An 11,641-nucleotide genomic window follows, 5' to 3' on the forward strand; every position below is an offset into this window, starting at 1 on the left:
ATTATAAATTTCTCTCCCTTTCAGGGCCTCAGTGTAAAGATGAGATTGACGAGTGCCAGTCTAATCCCTGTCGCAATGGAGGAACCTGTGTAGATGATGAGAACGGCTTCCACTGCCAGTGCCCTGAAGGCTTTCATGACCCGTTCTGTTATTCACAAGTGGACGAGTGTGCCAGCAGCCCATGTTTGCATGGGACCTGCAGAGACAATCCTAATGGGTACAGTTCCATAACAAGCTTCAAAACTAGCAGGAAGTAAATAAACATGGACTTGCTTTGAGTGTGACTTGTTTGAATTGCTCCTGCAGCTATCGATGTGACTGTGAGCCTGGATGGGTGGGTAAGAACTGTGACCTAGACCGAAACAATTGTTTGCCAAGCCCCTGCCAGAATGCAGGCACCTGTTTCGACCAACTCAATGGTTTCACCTGCAAGTGTCGGCAAGGTTTTAGAGGTGAGATATACGTTACATTTGCACAGTATGCATACTACAATAACAACAACAAAAAGAGATTTTATTACACATTCTTCTACCGAAAATAACAAACTGTCCTCTCATATTTTATTCAACCTCTACTGCTGAAAAGGGTCTAATGTTTCCCTAAATCTCAGACATAACTCCCCCTACTGCAAGTTTTTAAAAATTGCACTGCCAATAGCTGCATTCAGAAAGCTTTCTCCTATCCTCAGGTAACTTATGTCAGGTGAACATCAATGAGTGTGCCTCCAGCCCATGTCTAAATCAGGGCACCTGTGTTGATGGAGTAGCCAGTTTCACTTGTCTCTGTGAGCCACCTTATAGCGGACCCACCTGTGCAGAACTGCTCACACCTTGTACTCCAAACCCCTGTGCCAACCATGCTTCCTGTGTGCATACACCTGACTACCACGGCTATCAGTGTAACTGCCAACCCGGATGGCAGGGTGAGTCACTAAACGCATTCTGATTCAAGTCTATAAGAATTGAGTTTGCTAAAGTATGTCTAACTCTTAAGTGTCCTTCCCACCACAGGTCAGTTGTGTAACATTGACATAAATGAATGCACCTCTAACCCCTGTAAGAGCCGCGGGACCTGTACCAATACTTCGGGTGGCTATGTGTGCTCCTGCCGTGCTGGTTACACTGGACCAAACTGTGAAACAGATATTAATGAATGCTCACCAAGTGAGTCGAACTCAATAGAAACCAGTTTTTTATTTCTGGTCTCACAAATGAAATGGTCCAAATTTTCTTTAGCACAGTTGCCACGGTCTCATAGTGTTTTTGGTTTGTCAGACCCCTGTCTGAATGGAGGATCCTGTACAGATGGAATTAACTCATTCCGCTGCAGCTGTCTGCCAGGCTTCACAGGGGCGTGCTGTGCTACCGAGGTAAATGAGTGTCAGAGCGCCCCCTGCAAGAACGGAGGCGCTTGCACCGACTACGTCAACAGCTACACTTGCACTTGCAAACCAGGCTTCACAGGCCTTCTCTGTGAGACCAACATACCAGACTGCACTGAAAGGTGAGACCGTCAGTACCTTATAAAAGAAATACTGTAGCCAATAGTAGCGCAAAAACAAATAACATCCCCTATTTATTTTAGCTCCTGTTTTAATGGAGGCACCTGCACTGATGGGATCAACGGGTTCAAATGTACCTGCCGGTCAGGATTCACTGGAGACTACTGCCAGTACGAGTTGAACGAGTGTGACTCTCAGCCATGCCTTAACGGAGGAGTTTGTCAAGATGCCCTCAAGTCATATCACTGCTCGTGTCCAAAAGGCTACACTGGCCCTCGTTGCCAGGTATTAATTCCAGATTATGCCATAACCTTAACATGCTTGCAACTATTCTAAAGTTACATACAATGAAAAATGTATTGGAATAGAAGAATAAAATAACTTAAATCAGTGATACAATAGAATCATTCAAATAAATGATAGAATAAAATGTTTATCGATCTTTTAGTATCCAGTTGATTGGTGCAGGCCTTCTAACCCATGCAAGAATGGTGGTCGCTGCAGACAGAAAGATCCCTCCTTCACATGTGACTGTTTGGGAGGCTGGTCAGGTCGTTATTGTGACATCCCAGGAGTGTCTTGTGAAGTTGCAGCCAGACAGAGAGGTATATAATATTGCATATAACTTTATTTTTCCAGTACAGTTTAAATGTGATCTTCTCACTGTTACCTGTCCACACTCTTTCTCCCTCTCTCACTCAGGACTCCAAACAGATGAGCTTTGCCACCATGCTGGACACTGTGTCAATACTGGCAACACACACTACTGCAAATGTCACGCAGATTACACAGGCAGTTACTGTGAGTCCCAATTTGACCACTGTGAGGACAAACCTTGCCTCAATGGTGCCACCTGTAGGAGCTACATGGGAGGATTCACCTGCGATGTGAGTCATCTTACCACAGCTGCAAATAGTATATCTTTTGTATTAGTATAATGCCTAATTACCTATAGAATATGAAGAACTGAAGAACTGTTTCTGAACTGACATGCTTTTCCTCTAGTGCATGCCTGGTTATGAGGGGAACAACTGCGAGAGAGAGGTCAATGAGTGTCAGTCTCATCCGTGTCAGAATGGAGGAACCTGCATTGACCTGGTGGGACATTACATATGCTCTTGCCCTCCAGGCACACTAGGTAAGATAGATTTCAAAAATTACATTTAAATAATATACCTGAGCTGGAGTAAAATGCAAAGAATTAAAGTCTCAAGTGCAAAAATCCAAATATATACAAAACTGTTCAAAACTTTGGGGTCAGTAAAGTGAAAAAAAAAAAAAACATAGTAAAGAAACCAGTAATGTTGTTACAATTTAAAATAAGCCTTTTCTGTTTTAGCACATTTTAAAATGTCATTTATTCCTGGGAGTGCCACATGATCTTTCAGAAATCATTCTTATATGCTGATTTGATGCTCAGTTAACATTTCTTATTATTATCAATCTTGAAAGCAGTTGTGCTGCATTCATTTTTTAGGATTCTATGAAGAATAGAACAAAAAGAGCATCATTTAAAATATAATTTTTTGTAACATACATTACTGTCATTTTGGTCAATTTAATGCATCCCTGCTGAAAGTATTCATTTGTTTCAAGAAAAAAATCTTACTGACTCCTAACCATAGGTTGGAATAAGGTCACTGTAATGTTTTTATTATGACCTCTTTAGGGGTCCTCTGTGAGATAAATGAGGATGACTGTGCAACTCCCTCATGGCCTCGGGGCATGCCCAAGTGTCAAAACAATGGCACTTGTGTGGACAGGGTTGGAGGGTACAGGTGTAACTGCCCTCCCGGCTTCACTGGAGAACGCTGTGAGGGAGACATCAACGAGTGTCTTTCTAACCCCTGCAAAACCTCCAACAGCTTGGATTGCATACAGTTGCCAAATGATTACCAGTGCATGTGCAAACCCGGATTCACAGGTGAGGGATGTCTGAAAACTGAAAATGTGTCTTTGATTTACATAAACAACACTGTAATGTGTCTCTAAATACTCACTTCATTGTGTCTTCAGGACGAGGGTGTCAGAATAGATTTAGTGTGTGCGAATCTCAGCCCTGTAAGAACGAAGGAGTATGCTCCTTGTCCAGCAGCTCACCACTGGGATACACTTGCACCTGTCAGCTTGTGAGTATACAGGCCTAATATGATATAAACTATAGCATTATGATCTTCTTGTTTCTATCTTTACTGTACTGTTAAACTTCAAAAGCAACTACTTAACTCCTCCTTGTCTCTTTCTCAGGGGTACGCAGGTGCTAACTGTGAGAGGAGCGTGAACTGCAAAGGGCTGCCTTGTTACAATGGCTGCTCCTCCAAACCTTGCCGCAATGGAGGCTTGTGTACAGAGGAGACCAGCTTCCCTTTTTTCCACTGCCAGTGCATCAGTGGCTGGAAGGGCAACCGATGTGAACAGGAAACAAGGGCTTTGCCCCATTGCCCTATTGCTGAATGTCATGGCAAGGCCAATGACGGTGTGTGTGATAAAGAATGTAATTCGTTTGCCTGCCGCTGGGATGGAGGTGACTGCTCTCTGGCTACAAACCCCTGGGCATACTGCACAGACCCTCGCTGCTGGCAGCTCTTCAACAACAGTCAGTGTGATGAGTTCTGCAACAATGCAGAGTGCCTTTATGATAACTTTGACTGTAAGAACAAAGAGAAAGTCTGCAAGTAAGTCTTATACTAAGCTTTAATCATGCTTCATAGGACTGTGTATGATGGCCTTTCTCTAACACATTCTCTTTTTTTGCTCAGCCCTATCTATGAGGCATACTGTACCAACCATTACGCAGATGGGCACTGCGATCAAGGCTGCAATAATGAAGAGTGTGGCTGGGATGGACTGGATTGTGCAGAGAAGATTCCAGAAGACCTTGCAGAAGACGTGCTGGTTATTGTAGTTCTGCTGCCTCCTGAGGAGCTGCTAAGGACACAAACTGCTTTCCTGCAGAAACTAAGTGCAATCCTGCACACCTCACTGCGTTTCCGTTTAGATCAGAATGGGGAATACATGATCAAACCCTATACAGGCCGTGAGCCACGCATTAAACGGGAGCTTCAACCTCAGCAGGAGGTCATTGGGTAAGTTGGGTTTACTGAAGTAATCAGGGCAAATTTTATTTACATTTTTACCTTTGTATTGCAAAATTTTGCTTCATGCATTGCTACAAAATTGACAATACCAAACATTTGCCAGCAAAATATAACCAAAATTTTACAATTGTGAATGTGCCTTATTGAAAACGCTTTGGCTCCTCTGCAGGTCCGTTGTATACTTGGAAATAGACAACAGGCTCTGCTCACAGGGTTCAGATGACTGCTTCCGCAGTGCTAACAGCGCTGCTGAATACCTGGGTGCTTTGTCTGCTCAGGAGATGTTAAATTTCCCATACCCCCTGAAGGAAGTGCGCAGTAAGTATCCACACAGACTTAATTGCTTTCTTACAAAGGTCCCATTGGTACAGTTGGATTTTATAATCATACTAATCAAGTTCTTTCAGGTGAAATAATTGAAGATCCTGAGATTCCTGGCTGGGCTAGGCTACTATTAGTAGGAGTAGCTTCTCTCTTCTTGTTGGTAATCTTGATGGTGGGCATGTTGATTGCCCGCCGCAAACGTGAACACAGCACACTCTGGTTCCCTGAGGGCTTCTTCCTGAAGAAGGAAACAAGCAGTAACAAGAACCGCAGAGAACCTGTGGGACAAGATTCCCTGGGCATGAAGTAAGTGTTTCATGCATTATAAGTTCTTTTTATATAACTACTATCAGTATAGTTCATCAAAATATCCCTTTCAAAGGGACTAATTAGCATTCATGACTCTTTGCAGACACATGCCAAAGACAGCGAAAGAGTCTCTACTGGCAGATCACAGTGACCAGTGGATAGACACAGACTGCCCAGAGGCAAAACGGCTTAAGGTGAGTGACCATTTATCATTTATCTTACGATGTATTTGTCAATGACAGTTGTATATCTTACTAATGTTGGCTGTTTTTGTACAGGTGGAAGAGCCCAGTATTCTGTCTGATGGTGAGGACGCAGTTGACAGCAGACAATGGACACAGCACCACTTGGCAGCGGCAGATATCCGTATGCCTCCTTCCATGGCTCTCACTCCTCCACAAGGAGAGTTTGACAGTGATTGCATGGATGTCAATGTCCGAGGCCCTGGTATGATATTTTTGGCTTTTTACTCTTAGGGTACATTCACACTTGTAGTTCGGTTCTCTTGATTTGTTTAGTCCAGACCAAAAAAAGAAAACTATACATTTGGTCCTGGTCCACTTAGCATTCCCATTGGCATTTTTGACAGTGAACCTAAAGATACTGAACCTAAAGGCATAGTGATATGTTCACAACCTGATTGGCCCTGATTGGTTATTTCATTTGAACCACACCAGAGTTCGTTTGGAAGTGTCTCGTCCACTTGTTTGTTATGCACCAGGGTTCGGAGGGAAGTGTTCACACTTACCTAAATGAACTGTATTAACAGATCAATCACACCAGAGTTCATTGCAAAACATGACAAGTGTGAACACACCCGTACTCCTTGGTTAGGCCCCGTTGTCCCGCCTTATCAGTTGCCCTGCAAAGATAAAGTTTAGATACAATAATAGCATATGTATTCAAAACATTTACAAACTTTTATTTTACTTAGATGGCTTCACACCCCTGATGCTGGCATCCTTCTGTGGAGGTGGGCTGGAGCCAGAGGTGACCGAAGATGATGATTCAGAAGAATCCTCCGCCAACATCATATCTGACCTTATTTACCAGGGAGCATCGCTTGCAGCTCAGACCGACCGCACTGGAGAGACCGCTCTGCATCTGGCAGCACGTTATGCCCGAGCTGACGCAGCTAAACGGCTCCTGGATGCTGGGGCTGATGCAAACGCACAGGATAACACAGGCCGTACACCTTTGCATGCAGCTGTAGCAGCTGATGCCCAGGGGGTATTCCAGGTAAAGTCACCAAATGCTGTATAAAGTATAAGTAGATATGGACTATTGAAACAATGTCAGTGTTGATGTATCCCATGTTCTTGCTTCTGCAGATTCTGATCAGGAACCGTGCCACAGACCTGGATGCACGCATGTATGATGGCTCCACTGCTCTGATCCTTGCAGCCCGTCTGGCAGTAGAAGGCATGGTGGAAGAGTTGATCACCTGTCATGCTGATGTCAATGCTGTTGATGAAATCGGTAAATGCAAAAGAAAAGAAAAAAGTTGCTGCTCCTGATATGAGGTTGCTTTGTTTCTGATGGTTCCATTCGCTCTCCAACAGGAAAGTCAGCTTTGCACTGGGCAGCAGCAGTCAACAATGTTGAAGCTACAATTGCCTTGTTGAAGAACGGTGCCAATAAAGATATGCAGGACCTTAAGGTATGCAATTTTTTCCTTTAATATTCATATATAACTATCTCAGTCATGTTGTTAACTTTTACATCTATCTACTATCTTTAAGGAGGAAACTCCACTATTCTTGGCTGCCAGGGAAGGTAGCTGTGAGGCTGTAAAGGTGTTGTTGGCTCACTTTGCTAACAGGGAGATAACAGATCACATGGACAGGCTTCCTCGAGATATCGCCCAGGAGCGCATGCACCATGATATTGTACAGCTATTGGATGAATATAACACTGTAAGAAGTCCGCAGGGACATGTAGGGGCAGGTCACCACCTATCCGGTAGCCACACCCTCTCACCACTCATGTGTCCTCCCAGCAACTTCCTCCAAGGGCTGAAAAGCACCCCGCAGTGTAAGAAGAACCGTCGCCCAGGGGCTAAAGGCATAGGTGGACAACACACTACCAACCTGAAAGAATCAGCCAAAGCACGTAACAAACGGCTGACGCTAGACATGCAGAGTGCTTTGTTGGAGAGTTCCGTCACGCTCTCCCCTGTCGACTCGCTGGATTCGCCACGCGGAGGTGCCAGCAATGCCGGCTACATCACCAATCCAACCTCACCGGCTGCCATGCCCTCTCCTGGCCTTTTCCACTCCTCCATGTCTGTCCCTACCACTCCAATGGTGCACAGCAGTATTTTGAATGGCACCAGCCCTTTTGCAGTCTCCCTAGCTCAGCTGAGCGACCTGAGTGATGGTGGGCTCTCAATGCACGGTCGTGTGGCCATGCAAGGGGGCGGCGTCAACCAAGGCCCCCACAACTGCGTGCTGAATGCCGGCCAGATGAGCCTCAACATGGGTATAGTAAGTCCAGTAAGCGTGCCATTTGACTGGCACAACCGCATGCCCCCCTCTTCTCAATGCAGTCAGACCATGGTCAACATTATGCATCCAGTAAGTAGCCAAGCTGGCATGCTCCCTCAGACACCGACCCTGCAGCAAAGCAGCATGCTCATGCACCAGCAACAGATGTTCCGTAATGCCCAGCAGTCCATCCTGCAGCCAACACCCGTCTCCAACACACCCTCTATTAGCCCAGCCAAACTGCCACCCATTGCAGAGCAGCAGCAGCAGCAAATTCACACCCACGCCCTCACCAACCCCAGCCTTACCCGCATGGGCTCCTCCACTCCCCCGACCCCACAACAGACACAGCCTCCTCCAGCTTTCTACCAGCCACAGCAGCCACAGACTCAGCCACCGCAAGCCTCAGCAGCTCCTCAGGCTTCACAAGCACAGGCTATGCCATCTCAGGCACACCCGGCACAGGTGAGCGTTAGCACCACAGGGCCGGAGGATTACCCCACACCGCCCTCCCAGCACAGCTGCAGCTCTGCCATGGATGCGACACCCAAGCATTACCTGCATGTGCCCAGTGAACATCCTTACCTGACCCCTTCTCCAGAGTCTCCAGAGCCCTGGTCCAGTCCCTCTCCTCACTGTGTGTCAGATTGGTCTGACTCCACCCCCAGCCCAGCCGTCACAGTTCCTACCCAGACCCAGATTTCACATGTCCAGGAGTCCAATGGGAAGATGCAGGTGTTTGCTTGAGCAACTCAAACTACCTATAATGTTTGTGACTTTAAGAGAGTAGAGTTGTCAAGCATCAAACTAGGACTTATTTTTTTTACTTACCCGTCAGCCCATTTCCAAGATTTTATTTGGATTAGGATTGACTGTTTTGCATCAAAAAGACTGTCTGCTGATGTTTGCAGAAAGAAAGTTAAAGGGAAATTTCTGTTGTCTTAAAAAGAAAAGACAATTTAATGAAGTAAGACGTTCTGTCACAGATGGACTTTAATTATAAAAAAAAAAGTATATGAAGAATACCATGTCTTTCATTTCAAAGACTTGGGAACATTCCTGAAACTAACAAACTTTTTATAAAAAAAAATTGATTGAGAGAAAAGTGAAATGTTGAAGGAAAATTCTTTCTTTTTATTTATTGTCTTATGTTTTCCAAACTGCCTTGTGGGTGTTTTCACCCTCTTTCTGTTTCTGTTTCTGTTTCTGTTGCTTTTAGTAACCCCCATAACAACTGCCTTACTTCTCCCAATATATTATGTGGGACTTGTGAGATCTCCTCAGGTTCCATGTTACTACTGTTACAAGAGGAACAACTCATGATTGCTTAGTTTGCCTGTTCCACCCCAGTTCCATCAGCAGCAACTGATACAGTCAGAATTTATAAATCAGGCTTTTGAGGACATGCACACACACACACACACACACACACACATAATGAGATTAGAATTTTTACAAATTTTAGTGATATTTATTTAGTCTAGTATTCAGAAACAGATTGGCACGTGAAAACAGGTATATAGAGACCAATACAAGTGAAAATATTCTGATTTAAAATGATTTTATACGTTTTGTAAAAGTATTTGTGTGAATGTAGAGGGGCATCTGTAAAGCACTTCAAGGGGGAAAAGCTTGAGAGAGAAAGATGGTAAGAAAACCCTGAAATCCTCTAAAACAGGCCAGTTTTCAGTGTTGTGTTGTATCAGTGGAAATTATTTTACTGAACATAGTTTTATTCAGTGACCTCACCGTCTTACATAGGCCTGCGCAGGCGAATGCTCTACCTGTTCCCTCTCAACATTCCAGCCAGTCACTGCCTTATAGTCTTGCCTTGTGTAAATTAGTTTTCTATTTTTACTTTAATAAACACGTTTGGAACCACACTTACCTGTGGCACATTGATGTATTAAGCTGTGTTATTAGGGTGCTGCTCTGTGTCACTTTTTCGGTGACACCCAACTTCCTTTCCGCAAACATTCCTTCTCAGAACCCACCAACCAGCACTCATGGAGCCATGACCATTATGGAACTGATCTCACAGTGTTCCTGAGTCCTCACAAGCACTTCATTTCAATACTGAACAGCTGCAGCTGACACTTGACCACTAGAAAGTCTTCCTCTGGGGCTTTATGAAGCCAAGGCAGTGTGGTTGATTGATTTTAATGTAATTTGATCCCTCAGGTCGAGCATTTCCATGTGGTCTAATCATATTCCAGCTCCTTTTGGTTTGGATAGCAGGCATATATGTTGTGTGTTGGGTACATGGCTAATGGGGTTCTAATGGTCTGCTATTGCTCTGTTACTCCTCAGGGAGGTGTTATATAGCATGCAGTGTTGTCTGCATCTTTAGCAGTTCCCACCCCATCAGCCTAGACGATGACATCTGTCGTGTCTGGTCAGAAGGCGTGAGATGGGAAACGCTACCATGTAGTGATGCCCCTGGCTTTCTGTAACATGTCCTTATGTTTATCCCTCTTTGATATTCCCAACTGTAAGACCTGCATTTGATGATACGGACAGGTGTTTCCCTGCTATCGCCAAGAGTAACATGCCCATTTCACCAAACTATGGCACATAAACATTGCTTTCAGCCATATATTATTTTTTTTAAATAGTATTTGTGCTTAATCTGTACTGAGTGTAACTGTTAAATCTTCATGTAACACATTTCAAGGCTTGTGGTGGTTTTGGAGCACATTCTGGACCTCTTTGTTATCCTACATAAGTACTACTATTCCTTGCTAACCCAGCATAAGTCTTCCTTTAATTCACAACTTTTCACTTCTCATGATACAGTTCTCCAGGTATTTTTGAAATTTCAGTACCTTTCTGTAAATATGTTTCACCTTGTTTAAGTCTACTTGTTTATGAGAAGTCTTATGTTCCTGAAATGAATATGTACTAAAAAGAACAAAAAGTAAATGTACTTTTTATTAGCATTAAGGTGAGGATGTGACTGTGTATTGGTCTTGCATTACTAGAACAGCCATAGATATTTTCTATTGTCATTATTAATTTCCTATACTTGTTTAAAAGTAGTTTAAATCATTGTATATAAACAGTTTTTCACAGTTTCTTTCTACAGACAAAGTTGTAAAATATGTTACTTCTAATAAAGCAGTAGAAACTACATTTCACTAATGTCTTATTCTTTGTCTCACCTTTTATATTTCCGTGCATTCTGAATCGAGTATTTTGTTTTAGGTCACACAAACTAGGAAACTCTAGTAATCACTAATCACTTTTTGACAAAAATATCAATCCAAAGCATCTATTTAATGATGCTCATAATGAAAATAAACTCACTTGGGTACTCAATGTTAATGATTAAATGCCAACAGCCATTCGTGGTGGAAAGGCTTTCATGTGATGAATTTGAAAACACAAAATCTGACATCTATCTATCTATCTATATGAATTCAGTGATATTGCAGCTTCTCCATCTAAAGTCATGAATACAAGAGTTGTTTGTTTTTGCACATGTGGGAAATTTCAAGCTTATGTCATTGCAAGGCAACCACATAATGTAACTAACCCACTCAATAACTGAAATTAATTAAAGCCAAAACATACAAAAAAAAAAACGCCTGCCAGTTTTTTTTTTAGGTTTGTTTGTTTTTTGCAATTTATTTGTACATTGCTAAGCAACTTAAGTACCAATTTACCAATAGAGCTCCAAAAGTATTGATTCACTGAATCATTGGAATGTTGCTTTTTAAAACCAAACATAATTTTCCCACACGTAAGAAGCCTTACAGACCCAAAAAAATAAAAATAAACGTTTATATTTTTTATATTAAAGGGCTAAGAATTTTCATGTGTTAATCGCATTTTTTTGCCAATGTGTGAACAACATGTGGCAAAACATAAAAAACTAGACTTCCCTGACTTTCTAGGATGGCACTTTAGTGATAAAACATGGA

General features: G+C 43.1%; 1 protein-coding gene across 1 annotated transcript in view; it reads left to right on the forward strand.

The window, feature by feature from the left end:
- LOC132149451 (neurogenic locus notch homolog protein 2-like) overlaps nt 1-8,732 on the forward strand; it is a 31,408-nt gene extending 22,676 nt beyond the window's left edge. Inside the window, exons 13-33 of the mRNA XM_059558697.1 lie at nt 25-217; nt 307-452; nt 689-922; nt 1,011-1,163; nt 1,275-1,503; nt 1,585-1,786; nt 1,950-2,106; nt 2,204-2,388; nt 2,507-2,639; nt 3,171-3,425; nt 3,518-3,630; nt 3,749-4,176; nt 4,261-4,587; nt 4,769-4,917; nt 5,007-5,229; nt 5,336-5,426; nt 5,511-5,679; nt 6,167-6,471; nt 6,564-6,711; nt 6,795-6,892; nt 6,975-8,732. Of these exons, the coding sequence (XP_059414680.1) occupies nt 25-217; nt 307-452; nt 689-922; nt 1,011-1,163; nt 1,275-1,503; nt 1,585-1,786; nt 1,950-2,106; nt 2,204-2,388; nt 2,507-2,639; nt 3,171-3,425; nt 3,518-3,630; nt 3,749-4,176; nt 4,261-4,587; nt 4,769-4,917; nt 5,007-5,229; nt 5,336-5,426; nt 5,511-5,679; nt 6,167-6,471; nt 6,564-6,711; nt 6,795-6,892; nt 6,975-8,465 (5,429 nt within the window). The 3' untranslated portion in view covers nt 8,466-8,732. The remainder of the gene's footprint in view (nt 1-24; nt 218-306; nt 453-688; nt 923-1,010; nt 1,164-1,274; nt 1,504-1,584; nt 1,787-1,949; nt 2,107-2,203; nt 2,389-2,506; nt 2,640-3,170; nt 3,426-3,517; nt 3,631-3,748; nt 4,177-4,260; nt 4,588-4,768; nt 4,918-5,006; nt 5,230-5,335; nt 5,427-5,510; nt 5,680-6,166; nt 6,472-6,563; nt 6,712-6,794; nt 6,893-6,974) is intronic.
- Nucleotides 8,733-11,641: the final 2,909 nt, after the last annotated feature.

This window comes from Carassius carassius, chromosome 9 (assembly GCF_963082965.1).
Source record: "Carassius carassius chromosome 9, fCarCar2.1, whole genome shotgun sequence".
Classification (NCBI taxonomy): Eukaryota; Metazoa; Chordata; class Actinopteri; order Cypriniformes; family Cyprinidae; genus Carassius; species Carassius carassius.